Raw genomic sequence first — 17,496 nt, 5'->3', positions numbered from 1 at the left:
GCACCCACAGTAGTCCCTATACATTTAACATTTAAAAAGCTCTGTTAGACTCCTACCTCTAATGTCATTTCAAACGTTTTGTGGATCATTTATTCATAGTGACTGTTTATTTTCGGAGCATGAATAAAGTTTTAAAACATGACCTTCTGTGGAGTGATTTTATACATTGGGTTATGCTGTTGTATTGACAAAAGAGCAAAAGGACTCCAGACTTGTCACGAAGCTCAAGGACCTGCGTTCAAACGGCTCGCTGTGCGTGTGGATCCTTGACCTCTTGATGGGCAGACCACCAGGTGGTGAGTAGCAGTACTACTTCTACTGCTACAGCTACTACTACTACTACTACTACTACTACAGCCTTTACTGCTACTACTACTGCAACTACTACTACTACAACAGCCTTTACTGCTACTTCTACTGCTACTACTACTACTACTGCTACAGCTGCTACTACTACGACAGCCTTTACTGCTACTTCTACTGCTGCTGCTACTACTACTACTACAGCCTTTACTGCTACTTCTACTGCTACAGCTACTACTACTACTACTACAGCCTTTACTGCTACTTCTACTGCTACTATTACTACTACAGCCTTTACTACTACTTCTACTGCTACAGCTACTACTACTACTACTACAGCCTTTACTGCTACTACTACTGCAACTACTACTACTACAACAGCCTTTACTGCTACTTCTACTGCTACTACTACTACTACTGCTACAGCTGCTACTACTACGACAGCCTTTACTGCTACTTCTACTTTTGCTACTACTACTGCTACTATAGCCTTTACTGCTACTTCTACTGCTACAGCTACTACTACTACTGCTACTATAGCCTTTACTGCTACTTCTACTGCTACAGCTACTACTACTACAGCCTTTACTGCTACTATTACTACTACAGCCTTTACTACTACTTCTACTGCTACTATTACTACTACAGCCTTTACTACTACTTCTACTGCTACTACTACTACTACTATAGCTTTTACTACAACAACTTCTACTGCTACAACTACTACTACTACTTTATTACTACTTCTACTGCTACAACTACTACTATAGACTTTACTACTACTTCTACTGCTACAACTACTACTACTACTACAGCCTGTACTACTACTTCTACTTCTACTACTATAGCCTTTACTCCTACTTCTGCTGCTGCTACTACTACTACTACTATAGCCTTTACTACTACTTGTACTGCTACAACTTCTACTACTGCAGCCTTTACTGCTACTTGTACTGCTACAACTTCTACTACTACAACCTTTACTGCTACTTCTACTACTGCTACTACTACTACTACTATAGCCTTTACTACTACTTCTACTGCTACAACTACTACTACTGCAGCCTTTACTACTACTTCTACTGCTACAACTACTACACTGCAGCCTTTACTACTACTACTACTATTACTACTACTACTTCCACTGCTACAACTACTACTACTACTATTACTACTACTACTTCCACTGCTACAACTACTACTACTACTTTACTACTACTTCTACTGCTACAACTACTACTACTACTACAGCCTTTACTACTACTGCTACAACAACTACTACTACTACTATAGCCTTTACTACTACTTCTACTGCTACAACTACTACTACTACTATAGCCTTTACTACTACTTCTACTGCTACAGCTACTACTACTGCAGCCTTTACTACTATTTCTACTGCTACAACTACTACTACTACTTCCACTGCTACAACTACTACTACTACTTTACTACTACTTCTACTGCTACAACTACTACTACTTCTACAACTACTACTAACAGCCTTTACTACTACTGCTACAACTACTACTACTTTACTACTACTTCTACAACTACTACTACTACAGCCTTTACTACTACTGCTACAACTACTACTACTTCTACAACTACGACTACTACAGCCTTTACTACTACTTCTACTGCTACAACTACTACTACTGCAGCCTTTACTACTACTTCTACTGCTACAACTACTACTACTTTACTACTACTTCTACTGCTACAACTACTACTATAGCATTTACTACTACTTCTACTGCTACAACTACTACTACAGCCTGTACTACTACTTCTACTACTATAGCCTGTACTACTACTTCTACTGCTACTACTTCTACTGCTACAGCTACTACTACTACTTTACTACTACTTCTACTGCTACAACTACTACTATAGACTTTACTACTACTTCTACAACTACTACTACAGCCTGTACTACTACTTCTACTTCTACTACTATAGCCTGTACTACTACTTCTACTTCTACTACTATAGCCTTTACTACTACTACTACTACTACTACTACTATAGCCTTTACTACTACTTCTACTGCTACAACTACAACTACTACTACTTTACTACAACTTCTACTGCTACAGCTACTACTACAGACTTTACTACTACTTCTACTGCTACAACTACAACTACTACTACTTTACTACAACTTCTACTGCTACAGCTACTACTACAGACTTTACTACTACTTCTACTGACACACTCTCTACTTTTAAGAGTAGGCTTAAAACTTTTTGATGACGCTTATAGTTAGGCCTGACTCTGGTCTTTACACATTCATCTCCCTCCAATGCATGTTACTAACTTTATATCTTCCCCGGAGTTTCTTTGTGCTTTCTCGTCTCGCAGGTTCCTGTGGATTGTGGTCCTGGTACGCCTGGCTGCTGCTGCCGCCGGCATGGGCCTGCCTGACTCTTATTCCTACAGTTATTATTAGTCTTAGTTTTGTTACTATTAAAGCTGTTATTGCTGTTATTACTCATATCTCAGTTATTATTATAGCTGTAACTACTATTATCAGTCATATTTCCATTATTATAATTATAGTTGCTATGGCTACTGCTGGTGCTTCTATACATCTCTGCCTGTCTGTCTGCCTGTCTGTCTGCCTGTCTCCCTCTCCAACCCAACTAGTCAAACCAGTGCGCCGTAAAAAAAGGAGCCTTCACTTTCCCGGGAGATCGCACCCCCAGGGGTGCCAGACAGAATTGCAGTGAGAATTTGGTATGACGCCGTGATAGGTGAGATTTACAAGGACACGAAATGTTTTCTAGTTCCATTTATTGTGATTTTTAAATTATTTGAAGCGTTTTGGGGATCACTTTACAAGATACAAAAAAAATTAAAACTACGCACATTTCTTTGTGATGTGTTTAAAAGTAGAATTTCTTTTCCAATAGGCTGCTGTATGAAATTATGAATCGCTTTGCCGCCAGTTCGTCACACTGGGTTGGTTTTCCTCCTGCCCAATTTTCTGAGTCACCATGGCGACAAACACCGCTCCAAATGAATGCTAATGCAATGCTAATGCATATCATGTCACTTTTTTGTGTGTGTAATGTGATTTTTTTTTATTGAAAGATATTATAAAATAAGGCACAATATATTAATTCATTCATTTAATAGTTCTTTTAAATTCTGTTTATATTTATTGAAAAAGTGCTTTGTTTGCTTTTTTTTCATCCGTCACCAAAAAAAAACAAAAACAAACATAAAACGCGTGTGCACTTGTGCTGAAAAGCTCGATTCATGCATGTGTACTTGAGGATGCTGGTGTGTGTGTGTGTGTGTGTGTGTGTGTGTGTGTGTGTGTGTGTGTGTGTGTGTGTGTGTGTGTGTGTGTGTGTGTGTGTGTGTGTGTGTGTGTGTGTGTGTAGCTCGCGGACACGCCCACTGTGCGCCCAAGGGCTAGAGAAAGCAGAAGTGGAAACACTGCCGCGACACACTCACGCAGCCAGCCAGTCAGTCAGTGCTCAGGAACAGAGCAGCAGTGTAGTCCTACTCTCGGCCGTCCCTCCCTCATCCCACCTCGGCTGGCTGGGGTTTTCACTCATCCTCAGCAGCAGCAAACAGCAGCAGCAGCAGCAGCAGACATGGTGCTCCACCACCAAGAGTTCACCAGCGCAGGCAAGACAGCTGGCCTGCAGATCTGGAGGGTCGAGAACCTGGAGCTGGCCCCCGTGCCGGACAGCTTACATGGGAACTTTTACAGCGGAGATACTTATGTGATTCTCTACACGGTCAAACAGAAGGACAACTTCTTCTACCACCTGCACTACTGGCTGGGTAAGTGAGTGAAGCCATTTAGTTTTCCCCTCAATCACTAGAAAAATAAAAATAAATAAATAAATACATATAAAATTGTCTTCCTGTGTTAACTCGTAGCTGAGTAGTGATGCTAGGTCTACGGTTGACATGCAGCAAACACACTGTATAGTGAAGGATGAACGGCACCTATAGGTTTCCTTCAAAATGCATACAGGTCATTTTTTTTTGACCCACTGGAAAGTCGAGGTAATCACGTTCTAGACGCTTAACCCTTAACCCTAATCATTTATTTTCCAAAATCTGTCATCTTTCCCGAACCTCAACCAAACCACAGTGCCATTAGCAGACATTATGCAAAGGAAACCTTTTCTTTTTTTTTTTTTTTTTTTTTAAGGAATGTTAGCACTAAATCTGTAATCTGGGACTTTACACAGTTATCCAAAAGCAACGTTCTGTCTGGCGATTTTGGATCGCTTAGTTTTGGTTTCTATTTGGCCGCATTTTAAAATTATATTTTTTTTTTTATCAGAGCTACTTTGGTTCTGTATCGAATTTTTCAACACTGTGAGCACTGCAAACAAAGCTCAGCTCCCTTCCATGGTATTCGGGAGACATTGCTATTTGGGTGAAACAGCCTTTTGACTTAAAAGTCCGGTTGCTGCCACATATTCCCGGAGAAATATCTGTACATGCGCTGCATGTTTCAGGGTTTTGGTTTGTCAGAAATGCTGACTCAAATTCTACTAGTTCACTAGTGTGTAGCATGTGGACACACCCACCACTGTGTGTGTGTGTGTGTGTGTGTCCAAGGGCCAGAGAAAGTGTGAAACGCTGCCGCTACACAGTCCAGTCCGTCAGTGCTCAGAAAACAGAGCAGCAGCGTAGTCCCACCTCGGCTGGCTGGGGTCCTCGCTCGTCCTCAGCGGCGGCAAGCAGCAGCAGCAGCAGACATGGTGCTCCACCACCAAGAGTTCACCAATGCAGGCAAGACAGCTGGCCTGCAGATCTGGAGGGTCGAGAACCTGGAGCTGGCCCCCGTGCCGGAGATCTTACATGGGAATTTTTACAGCGGAGATGCTTATGTGATTCTCTACACGACCGAACAGATGTGCTACCACCTGCACTACTGGCTGGGTAAGCAAGTAAACCCCCCCCCCCCCCCCCCCCCCCCCCACTCGCTCAAAACAAAGAAAATAAATGATATCATAACATTCAGTCATTGGGTAGCCATGAGAGGAAAGTGGTGTAGAAAAAGTCCCCCATGAGTGAGAAATATATCTCGGCAGATTCTGAAGAAACACTTCCTGAAAGCAGTAAAGATTGATAGAGATAGTGTAGCTAAGAGATCAACTTCACGCTGTCGTGCACGAGACTCAACTCCAGTAATTATTAATAAGTTCACAACTGGTGTTTTAGATTTAAATACCAACAGCGTTTCTACCTTGAAGTGAGGCGTCCAGTCAACTCGAGAGGCTCTGGTGTCGACTTTTCCAGTTTGACTACTCAGCTCAGCTGAGTGATCCTTGGCATGCAAGTCAAGTCAGTGACACAACAACAGACTGACAGTGATCCTGCCTGCTGCTTTTACAGTGGGTAGCACACGGGGGGAAAAAATGAACACAGCGACTGACCAGACCTCTGTATGTGTGTACTGTGCTACTGTCAATGGTGGAAAAGTACTCAAAAAACCCTTCCATAAGTGGGTCAAAAATTATCCGTATCAGAATGAACGGTTATAATCACGTTAAAAATGAATGTGTGCTATTTTAAAAGTCCCCGAAACGTTTGTCACATTTGTAACACTACCCATTGTGTCAGATCTATCTGAGCCGTGACCCCCGCAAACAACTACCAGCGTTGGTAATACTGATGTAAGGTCAGCTGCAACAGATGTTCACTGTGGGGGGACCCCAAGGCTCGGTGCTGGGTCCACTCCTCTTCTCTATTTACGTGCTCCCGCTTGGCCACCTTATACGCAGTCATAATATCAGTTTCCATTTTTACGCAGACGATACTCAGCTCTATCTCAGCTGTGACCCCCAAAAAACAACTACCAGAACACTGTCAACCTGCTAGACTGCCTCTGCGAAGTTTCCTCCGGCTAAACGCTGGCTGGTAAGACTGAGACACTGATCATAGGTCAAGATATAGTGCTAACGCCGTAATATCAAACAGCCTTGGTTCAGGGTCGCATTCAATGACTCAACATTGCAGAAATCTTGGGTGTCATTTTGGATCAAAAACCTCAGTCGAGACAAACATGTGAAATCAGTGGTTCAGTCCTGCTTTCATCACCTCTGAAACATTTCTAGGATTAGACCATTTCTCTCTGCCAACAATCTGGAACGCCTTTTATAACCGGTTGATTAGACTACTGCAAAAAAAAAATCCCTCTCCTTTAAGATATTACAGACCACTTACAATGCCCTGAGAGGCCTCGCCCCAAGTTATTTATCAGATCTTTTATTGCCTTGTGTCCCTTCCCGCTCCTTGTTGTTCAAAGGTCCAGATGAATTCACAAAGGTGATAGAGGCTTTGCGTTCAGGGCTCCCAGACTTTGGAATGGCCTGCCGGTGGAAATCAGGGCGCCCGAACTCTCGTCTCGTCTTTTAAAAACACTTTTAAAAATGCACTTTTCTAAAAATTGCCTTTCAGTGATTTTACTTATGTTGTACCACCTACACACCATTCTAGTTCATTTAACTAGTCTGTGTGTTTTATAATGTGTTCAGTTTTTATGGCTTTTTATGGTGTTTTGAAAGATGCTATATAAAAAAAAAAAAAATACAATTACTATGATTATAATGAGCCAGTTTGATAGCCTTCCAGTCAAGACAGGCCTGGGTGTGGTGTGGCATGCGCATCAGTGAGCTCCTATAAAAATACACTAGTGATCATTTACCGATTCCTGATTCCTGATTCACTGATTCCTTATCTAGCTCTATCAGAAATGCTGAATCAAGATCTACTAGTTCCTTAGAAGACCTTAAAGCACATTCCTTACGGACAGTTCTTAGGTAGTCCGGAACCTGAGCGTCAATGTGTAAGGTGACACGGGGAATGCTGTTGTTTTCTACGTTGCGTGTTGTCGCTGCTGTTCTCTGTCTCTAATTAAAAAAGTTGTTACAATAGGAGCGGCCTTTACTCCCCAAGTCTAACTGACAACAAGTATCATGCCATTAGATGCAGTCAACCACCAGTGGCCAGGAAGGTAATATTCCAGCTCGTCCTTTCTTCTCAGCTTGCTCCCGTAAAACATCTCAAATTAGCATGGTGCGAAGAGTTAGCCAAGGAACCATCCCAGAGTGTATGAAAACGGCAGGTCAAAAAAAGGTTCATATTTTTGTTTAATCAATGCTTGACTTATACAGTTCGAGCTCAGGGAGCTGGGGATGTGGAGTTGGGAAGATGAAAAAGAATGAAAAAGCTATTTCATAGGCTTGCATATTTGCAAATGAAATTATTCTAGTGAATGGCAAATTGATGAGGAGTTTGCAGTATTTTTACTGCCCTGAGTAGCGCCTGTGGTCTTCCTCCTCTTCTTCTCTTCCTCGAATCAGAGCGCAGGGTTAGTAGCCTCCACGTAGCCCGAGAGGTAAGACCCAGGGCAAAAGCAGTCTGCATATCACTCGCTGCTGCTTGCAAAGCTAACCACCATGAATACATGGTAATACTCCAAAGCCACCTACATGAGCAGATCAATATTATCAACTCCTCTCAACAACGGAGTGCGCACATTATGCACGCAACGCTGTCAAATGCAAAACTGAGTGCACTTCCTTCTAGCTGTACTGAAACTCTCTCACATTTCCTGTGAGATTAGAAAGTCAATACGGCGAAAAGGCGCTTTATTTTGGAGAACCCCATCAGCATTAATCATTAACCATCAAATACACGTCTCATACACTTCCTTCCTGTCACACTGGACCACAAGAAGATAACCCTTTAAAAAAAAAAAAAAAAAAAAAACCCACACTTTTCACGCAGTTTGTGTGAATGCAGAGTAAGAAACAGCTGAGGTGTCTGCTGACACTGCTGTCAAGCATTTCGACATCAAATACTGGTGTTTTGTTTTTGTTTTTTTCCCAGCATTGCCACCTCGCTGTTTGGGACTATTTTGGGGTCACGAAACGTCAAATAAATGACATGAATTGCACACAAGTAACAGATTCACTGATTCAGTGAAACGGCAAGTGTCCTTCAAGCTAAAATGAAACGATAGATTCGTGTTTTTATCTTAAAACGAAAGAATTGGTTCACAAATGTTCGCATTTAGCCCGGTATGGAATCAAATAAGGGTCATCCATATTTTGAGCTTGTGAAATGATGTTCACAGATCATTCCAGTAGCTGTGGAAATATTTTGTTTACATGTAATTAAAATTTGTGCAGGAATACTTTCAGCAGTGATTCTATACCCCACCTGGAACATACTGAATCACATGAGTCATTCCTTAAAGCAAATGATTTTATCCACAAGAGTTGTTAAGTAGAGTTGACTTCACTCAGCCAGATTTCAAGACCTTTTAGGCTAACGCTGTCCATTGGGACTGGAGGCTAACGCAGCCATCCATCAATCCTTAAACCGACCCAAGGGAGGGGGCAGCAGGTGGACCACGGGAGTGCCTTATGCAGAACCAAGTGTTTCGTGAAAATGTTGCCATCATTAGCGTGTAGCTTGAGGGCAAGTTCCTGGTTCCTGATTGCTGACAGTTAAATGGCATGGCATCTGAGCCTTTAACTTTATTCGTTACTGTTCTGGATTTATTTACCAGATCAACACTCAATTTGGTGTTTCTGCTTTCAGATTGCAAGATTACAGCACAAATTATAATTCATTTTGTTAATTCAACAAGGTATACAGCTGCAAGGAACTCCAGATTCAAGAAAAAATGACATCTTTAACAAAAGAACTGACATCAAGTTGACCTCTTTCATTGAGAAAGGAAAGGAAGGAACCTTCCCTGAACCTTCCCTGAAGAATAAAGGACCTGACTTTGCCTTTCAAACATGGAAGCCTTAGATATGCCCTAAATTTCATTACCTAGGTCAATTCTTTGGAAATGCAATTGGAACAAAGAAAATAATTAAGACAGAATAGATCTAAGGTGGGTTCGCGCTATTGACATCGGACATCATCACCTTTTACAGAAGACTACAAAACAAGAGGACACCCAAAAGATCATTCTCTGAACTCTTAAGACTCATGCTGATTCTGAACTGACAAACCCTTATCTGCCTCGTGGGCTGCTGGCCGGAGATCTGCTCCTGGTTCCGTCTTTCGTGGCTGACCACAGAACTATGAGAGCAGGCCCAGAAGATGCCTGAATCTCAGCCACAAACCCGAGCTGCGCTGAAGGCCGGCCTCCAGCCGACTTTGAAAGCAAGAAACCTGTTCAACGTACACTGCACTGAAGTGCTGGGCGGGTGGATAAATTGTTTGTCAAGACATAGTTCCAGTGATGGTTCAGATTTATATAGCCCAGTAAAACTTGACGGCCACTCTGACAGAGATCTAGTTGTTTCCATTGATCCCTATCCTTAACAAGGACGCTTTCTTTCTTTCTTTCTTTCTTTCTTTCTTTGTTGGTTGCTCTTTAAAGGAAAGGACTGCAGCCAGGATGAGAGTGCCGCTGCGGCCATCTTTACTGTGCAGCTGGATGACTACCTGGGTGGAAGGCCGGTCCAGTACAGAGAAGTGCAGGGGGTCGAGTCAACAGCCTTCACCAGCTACTTCAAGGGAGGGATCACTTACAGAGTATGGATCAAATTCATTTACTAGTCAGCAAACGAAGTCAACTGACTTGTGCTGGACGTCATGTCCGGTTACAGCCTGGAAACCGAACAAATCTGTGGGCAGATGTGTCGGGTCCCCCTCTCGATCAGACAGATTTCCAGTCGACCTGGCCCGAGTCGGGCCAATCACAACCGTTTATCTTTTGATGTGATAATTACAATTATTTTAGGAAAGAATTAAGTGTATACGTATTGATAAGCACTAAATATTAGCTGCACCTCAATTGGGGGGGAAAAAAGGGTTTTGAAAAAGGTCTTTAGAACTGGAGTTTGAATCATAACTTAGTCACAGCTGTGTTTTTCCATAAACCCAGTTGCAGCATTATACTTGGCCAAAGGGAACGGTGACTCACGGGACAGAGGAAGAAGTTAGAGTCTAAAGAAAGCCGAGAGGTGGAAGAAGGTTGACAGTGTTCTCTTCCCCGCAGACCGGAGGTGTGGCCTCAGGTCTCCAACATGTGGTCACCAATGACCTTTCAGCACAGAGACTCCTCCACATCAAGGGGCGGCGGGTCGTCAGGGCCACCCAGGTCCCTCTCAGCTGGGCCAGCTTCAACAGCGGAGACTGCTTCATCGTCGACCTTGGAGATGTAAGGACACTGTATTTATTTTTTTTTGCTACGTTTGCAGAGGGAGGGTTGGTCAAGCTGAATATATTAATAGACGGGTTTATATGTTGACAGTAATTTCCTGTCTCCCTGTGTGCTCGCCGCTCTTTTAGAAAATCTATCAGTGGTGTGGATCCAAGTGCAACAAGTATGAGCGACTGAAGGCAGCACAAGTGGCCATAGGCGTCCGTGACAACGAGAGACACGCCCGTGCCGAACTGGTGGTTGTGGAAGAGGGAAGTGAACCGTCCAAGTTGACTGATGTGAGTTGGTTATTTTTGCATATTCAGTTCTTTATCACAGATCATGATATGTCTGACTCAGACTGAAAATACAGAAAAACAACAACAAGTAATGATCAATAAATTGCAGCCATAACCCCAACCCATGAATGATGTAATAGACCCTCGAAACAGCAGTTTGACAAAAATAAACGGTCAACTTTTTTTTCACCCTTTCAATTGCATCTCACAGTCGTCCTCAGCAGATATAGAGCAGTCTGACAAACTAGTCTTGAATGAAGGCCCACTTACTAGCTTTTGCAAATTCCGTCCACTGAGGAAGACCATAAGATGCGTTTGAAGAAAGCTCTTGAAGAAGGTTGCACCTTCAGCTGAGATTCAGGTGTTGCCAAAATCAAAAGGAACTATCCTTGAATGAATATATGTATACATATATATGTGTGTGTGTGTGTGTATATATGTATATAACTGTGGTTTAACTCGTAAAGCCTGAATTCAATGGACACATTAATGGCTTGTAACGTCTCTTTTGTTTTTTTTCTCACACTAACAGGTCCTTGGAGTCAAGCCAGAGCTCTCAGAGGGAGATGATGATGATGATACACAGGCAGACGTGTCCAACAGGAAAATGGCTAAACTATACATGGTACAGTAATCACCAGGGGTGAAATGTAACTGAGTGCTATGCTCTTACAATCCAGTCATATAAAATATAGCATTCTGAGATAGACCATTCCACATAACGAGTACTTGTACTTTTGGTACTTTAATATATATGTTGATGCCAAATGTTCTTGAAATATGTCGTAATGTTTTTGTGATTTGTGTGTTGCCAGGTATCCGATGCGTCGGGATCCATGAAAGTGACGGTCGCGAAGGAGGAAAACCCGTTCCTCCAGAGCGACCTGCTCTCAGACGAATGCTTCATCCTGGATCACGGCAAAAACAAGATGATATTCGTATGGAAAGGTGATCAGACGGTGGCGCCCCAGAGAGCTCCGGCGTCTGCTTTGAATGGTTTATTGTCTTGTCTGTGGCCATGCAGCGGGCTGCCTGGGAGTTTTTTTGTTTTGTTTTGTTTTGTTTTTCATATCAACATCGATCTCATTTTTGTTATCTCAAACAGGGCAGAACGCCAACCCCAGTGAAAGAAAGGAGGCCATGAAAACAGCCGAGGGCTTCATCAAGCAGATGGGCTACCCGGCAAACACACAGGTTTACTCTCATTTTCACTTTTCTACTGTATTAATCGGATTTTTCTATGTACTTTCTATGTTTTATTCTGTCAGTGAGTTGTTTCCTCATGTAAACGTGGAAGCGGCGCCGGCGGTAGTAATGGTCTTCCCACTGATGGCCCCTGCAGATCCAGGTGTTGCCAGAGGGAGGAGAGACTCCCATGTTCAAGCAGTTCTTCCGGGGCTGGAAGGACAGACACCAGAGTGAGGGCTTCGGGAAGGTGTTCGTCACCGAGAGGATCGCGAAGATCCAGCAGGTGGCGTTTGACGCCGCCAAGCTCCATGAGTCGCGCCACATGGCGGCCCAGTACAACATGGTGGACGATGGGAGCGGAGACACACAGGTGACGGACTGAACGAGTAATCTACATGTAAATGGTGGATTTACAGTTGTCCGTTAAGGGGTTCTGGCTTAGTTTCAGAGCTCTGTGAACACCCCGTTGTGGCTTTATTCTCTCCTTGGCATCAGCCTTGACATGCTGCCCTTAAAGTAGTGCCTCTCCACCTCACATCTTTCAGATCTGGAGGGTGGACAGCGGCGGCGGCAGAGTTCCCGTCGACCCAAAGTGCTACGGCCAGTTCTACGGCGGGGACTGCTACATCATCCTGTACACTTACAGGAAGGGACAGATCATCTACACCTGGTAGGCGCTGGTTTCGCATGCAAAGAGAGCTGCGGCTTCCTCCGCGATACGCTCTAACGCGCTTCACCAAGCTTCCTGATTTATATCTGTGGTTCAGTTTCATATCATTTAAATCGCCATCTGTCGTGTGTTTTAAATGACTCATTTAATATATTGGGGTTTGTTTGTTTTTTTTAATGCCAATATCAGTCATTAAAGCTCTACGAATCAATACTTGTTTTTTTTCCTGACAATGCGGAAGGTGTGGCTCTCTGTGATAAACCCGCCAACTGTGCAATTCCCCCTTTTTAGCTCTTTGTTTTGGTTGAACGGCACATTGACGCAGCCTTAAAGCAGTGTTAAAGGCCCCATATTGTAGAAAGTGAAGAGAAGAGGTTGGCTTATTATATCTTGATTTTCTACTTGTCTCTATTGCACTGTCCTGTATGCTGCTGGAACAATGCAAATTTCCCCGCTGAGGGATTAATAAAGGATTATCTTATCTTATCTTATCTTAACATCACATGCACATGGCTACACGCTGACGTCCACCCCTCAACAAGCCAAAAGCAAGTGCTTATATAGGCCCTGCCTATGTTTGGCCACTTGGGGGCAGTGGAACAAGCAGCAAAACACGACAGTGGCACATCATCTCCTCATGAAGTTGATGTCCTGCTAATATGTCAGCAGATCCAGCAGCGCTTAACCCATTGTTCATAGAAAAATGTTGATCAGTTCAGCTTCAAGGTTTGCAGTAGTGTCATCTTGAGACTAATCATTGTTGCGTGGCTCCTTTCTGGCCTGCAGGCAGGGAGCCAGCTGCTCCGTGGACGAGTTAACGGCCTCGGCCTTCCTGACTGTGGAACTGGATCGTTCACTCGGGGGGACTGCAGTTCAGGTACAGCCAAGATGCCTGAAATGGCTCATAAAATCTGTCCCCCTGCCTAATGAAGCTGGGTGAGGTTTGCGGTGCTTCGCCACGCGACCACAGTAAGCCGCTCTTATGTCGAGTGGATTTCTTTGCGGTGAGGGACTTAAGTCTAATTCCGGTGTATCACACAGCTTGGACCTAATGTTTGACCTCCAAAATAAAATGGCAAGAATATGACCTGAAGTTCATTCAATTGACCTCAGGTTCTGAAGGCGTATTATTTTGAAACCCCAATAGTCTGAAAAATGTCCAATGTCTTTTGACCAAAAGGAATTAAAACCCTCTTGGAAATTTGTCTGCAGCAGTAAAATGGCTTGAAATGTTGTTTGGTGTAAGGCCGGAAAGATGGCCTACAAAGGGGCAACCCCCCCCCCCCCCCCCCCCGCCAATTCAGCACCATGGACAGGGCCGGCAGTAGTTGAACTGAGGCGAGAGTGTGCCTTCAGAACGATGGGCGTTTGAATTCAGGATAACAGGCTGTCGGACAAATGGGCTTTCAGTCCAATGGGACTGTTGTGGTTTCTGAAAAAAACAAACAAGGTTTTTGTACCATACGTACACACAAATCAAGTACATACAGATGACATGAGCGTCCATTTAAGATGGATTACAGCTGTGGGCCATGTGCTGTTTAAAGGAATGGCAAAAACTCAGTTCAGCAGTTTAGCAAGAAGCTAAATGTGTTCACACACGTTTAAAGAAACAAGCTATATTGTGTTAATTAGCATGCATTGGAAGTTCTGGTCGGTGGATAAAAATGGAGCAAGATATTTTTTTAATTCTACAAATTTATATCATGAATTTTCTTTGAATTCATTTTTTGTGTGTGTGTGTGTGTGTGTGTGTGTGTGTCTGTGTGTGTCACACAGGTCAGAGTGTGCCAGGGTAAAGAACCCCCACATCTGCTGAACCTCTTCAAATCTAACCCCCTCATTGTACACAAGAGCGGTACGTCCCGCCTCAGAGGTCAGGCCCGCCCAACGCAGACCCAACTCTTTCAGGTGCGACGGAACCTGGGCACCATCACCAGAATAGCTGAGGTGAGGATGACCCCCCCCCCCCCCCCCCCGCTGTATGGACTGTGCATTTACCACAGGGGAGTGAATCTTTTTTTTTTTTACCTGAAGATGTCAAATGTCGTGTGCGCTTCAGGTCGATGCCAGTGCAGCCAGCCTGAACTCCAATGATGCCTTCCTGCTGAAGATGGCTGGCGGGCGGGGCTACCTGTGGATGGGCAAAGGGGCCAGCGAAGAAGAGGAAAAGGGAGCCGAGTACATGAGTAAAGAGCTGAACTGCGGAAGCAAACGCATCATGGAGGGGAGTGAGCCAGGTGCATCAGCTACGTTTGACTTACGTTCAACCCTGATTCCCTAAAAGAGTTGGGACACAAAATTCTAGGACAAGGTCAATCTGGGTGAACCTTTTCCTCTTTAGCCCGGAGGACACAACGGCCATCTTGGCCAAAAAAACGGGACGTGGATTCGTCAGACCACGGTACCCTTTTTCCACTTTGCGTTTAGTCCACCTCAGATGAGTTTGGGCCCAGTGAAGTTAGCGGCACATATGGATGTTGTTATGGTCAAGTCCTAGCTTGCATCCGTAGATGCCGACACTGACAATGGTTTTCCGAAGTGCTCCCGAGCTCATGTGGTAATACCCTTTACGCAGTCAATGTCAATGCAGTGCCGCCTGAGGGATTGAAGGTCACGGGAGGCCTCCGCAGAAAAACTGATCTCAAGTCTCAAACTAAGTCTTAAAGCATAAGGCCTTTCTCTTCAGAGTTGCCCCGACGCAAGCTTTCCTGCTGCACTGATGTGACCCGAGTCTCGTATATTCTCCACCAAATGTCAGCGTGCGCTTTGTGTTGCAGCCGACTTCTGGGACGCGTTAGGAGGGAAGAAGGAGTACCAGACCTCAGAGAGCCTGGAGAGTCAGACCATCACTAACCCTCCCCGTCTGTTTGGATGTTCCAACAAGACTGGCAGGTTCATAGTAAGTATTCGCATTGTTAAAACCTCTTTTTGGTCGAATTTGGGTTGTGTTGTGCTGCCACGTTACTTTATGCTTACTAGGGCCTGGTAGAACCAGGACATTTGATTTGACTATATTGAAGAACTTAACTCGTGAGTCAGCCCTTCTATCAATCGCTCCCTCGTCTAACTGATGCTTCCTCAAAGCTTCCACTCTGCCGTGCACCCTTTCATTTGATTGCCCGCTTTAAATCCCAGGCAGCAACCATTAGCTTTTGAAACACGTTTCCCCGCAACACTTCAGTTACCCCGTTATGTTCCTCGTGTGATCAAAACCCCAACCCAATCTATGAGAAACGCCGCAGTGCGCTGAATTGTGGAGCAGTGTTATAATCAGGGTTATCACGCGGCGCAGGTTGAGGAGGTTCCGGGGGAGTTCACCCAGGACGACCTGGCCGAAGACGATGTGATGCTGCTGGACGTGTGGGATCAGGTACGCCGCTGTAGAAGATGTCAGATCACCCTCCAGGATGAACTGAATAGTCACGCTAATGCGCACCGTCTTCTGTTGCAGGTTTTCGTCTGGATTGGGAAGGACGCCAATGAGGTGGAGAGGACTGAATCTGTCAAGTCTGGTGAGCTTTTTTTGGGGGGGGTTTGACTCGGCACCATAAGTGCTTTAGGGTTCTTAGTGTTGCTGATCTCGGAACCCATCGGCTTCTGGGGGCAACGGCCGATGTTTTGGGGCTTCCGATGCAGCCAGTGGATATCCGGATATTCCGTGTCTGGTCATTGTTTACAGTCCGATTAGCAATCGCGGAACCCGTCAATTACTGTCTTGCAATTACTGACTTGCATTTCGAACAACGCGTCCTGCCTCGGCCAACAAACGGACTACAGACGGACTACAGACTGAAACCAGGGCGCTTCTGGTACCAAAATCCGATCCCTTGTCTACAGATCCTGTGTTCATGTGCAGATATCCGTTTTCTAAAGATCAGAGTGAATATGAAGAAGCCAATCTGATGGGAAGTTGTTGGCTTTTTCTTTTTTTTTTTTTTCCCAAAAGTGGAAGGTGGAATAACATCACACCGGGCCCAGGTGCAAACTTGCACCACTAGCCTCTTAACGGGCTCGTCGCAGCTCATGCATACGACTGACCACAAGCGGTACTGCATATACGAATGCCTTCCTCGGTAGCCTTACTAGATTTAGGCGGTAGAACGCAATTGCCGACATTATATAAAAAGCTTGTGAATGCAACCAGCATAAATACATGAATCACTGATCTTAACTCTTCTTCCAGAATGAACAACATTGCTACGACAGACAACGCACAGTTGTATAAACGGTATAAACTCGCCGCAGCCCGCAAATACACGTATTATAGCACTAAGAGAGCCTAGCGCTCTCTGGTCCCACCGCGCCCCTCAAGTCGCTTGTAGTAGTAGTTTTAAGATGAATGAATGCGGACACGTGTGCGACGGGGATTGTCAAAAACGGGGCTAGGGCTGCTTGCTGCGTCGTAACTGGTGACCTTTTTGTCCCCTCTGCAGCCAAGCAGTACATAGAGACTGACCCGAGCGGCCGCGACAAGCAAACCCCCGTGATGGTGGTGAAACAAGGCCACGAACCCCCCACCTTCACGGGCTGGTTCCTGGGATGGGACCCCTCCTACTGGGACTCGGACGCCAGGGGCATAAATTCCACGCATCTGTAGATTCAGGTTATATACGGATATAAAATATTCTCTTTTATAAAAATCAATGTGATGAAAGACATCAACTTCATGTTCTTAACACATTTTTTTTTTTTTTTAATTGAAAATTGTGCTTAATATCTTCTTTCTTTCTTTTTTTAACCACACAGTGGCGCCCAACCCACATGTAGGCAACTTTCACAGTAACATAGAATATACCCCCCCCCCCCCCCCCCTTCACTTTTCTATTTGTTTTGTACCTGAAATATTATATCTATGGAAATGTTGTGAAAAGCTTTGGGAAACA

General features: G+C 44.3%; 1 protein-coding gene across 1 annotated transcript; it reads left to right on the top strand.

Moving 5' to 3' along the window:
* The first annotated feature begins 3,787 nt into the window (after nucleotides 1–3,787).
* On the top strand, nucleotides 3,788–17,210 carry scin (scinderin). The gene is made up of 16 exons (XM_070922109.1): nucleotides 3,788–4,104; nucleotides 9,689–9,843; nucleotides 10,310–10,471; nucleotides 10,603–10,752; nucleotides 11,285–11,377; nucleotides 11,568–11,700; nucleotides 11,858–11,946; nucleotides 12,095–12,310; nucleotides 12,486–12,610; nucleotides 13,397–13,487; nucleotides 14,390–14,560; nucleotides 14,673–14,850; nucleotides 15,391–15,512; nucleotides 15,906–15,983; nucleotides 16,065–16,125; nucleotides 17,047–17,210. The coding sequence occupies exons 1-16, from the start codon at nucleotides 3,912–3,914 to the stop codon at nucleotides 17,208–17,210; spliced, it is 2,181 nt and encodes a 726-aa protein (XP_070778210.1). The 5' UTR covers nucleotides 3,788–3,911.
* The last annotated feature ends 286 nt before the right edge of the window (nucleotides 17,211–17,496 follow it).

Source organism: Enoplosus armatus, chromosome 16, assembly GCF_043641665.1.
Source record: "Enoplosus armatus isolate fEnoArm2 chromosome 16, fEnoArm2.hap1, whole genome shotgun sequence".
NCBI classification, from domain to species: domain Eukaryota; kingdom Metazoa; phylum Chordata; class Actinopteri; order Centrarchiformes; family Enoplosidae; genus Enoplosus; species Enoplosus armatus.
The sequence above is the reverse complement of the archived record's forward strand: the minus strand, read 5'-3'. Positions and strand labels throughout refer to the sequence as shown.

Bases quoted from the DNA above. Each gene is read 5' to 3' on its own strand.
- scin (XM_070922109.1), top strand. From the start codon at position 3,912: ATGGTGCTCCACCACCAAGAGTTCACCAGCGCAGGCAAGACAGCTGGC. The intron at 11,701-11,857 runs GTGATCAGACGG...TATCTCAAACAG, and splicing joins GATGATATTCGTATGGAAAG to GGCAGAACGCCAACCCCAGT. The intron at 15,984-16,064 runs GTACGCCGCTGT...CTTCTGTTGCAG, and splicing joins TGCTGGACGTGTGGGATCAG to GTTTTCGTCTGGATTGGGAA.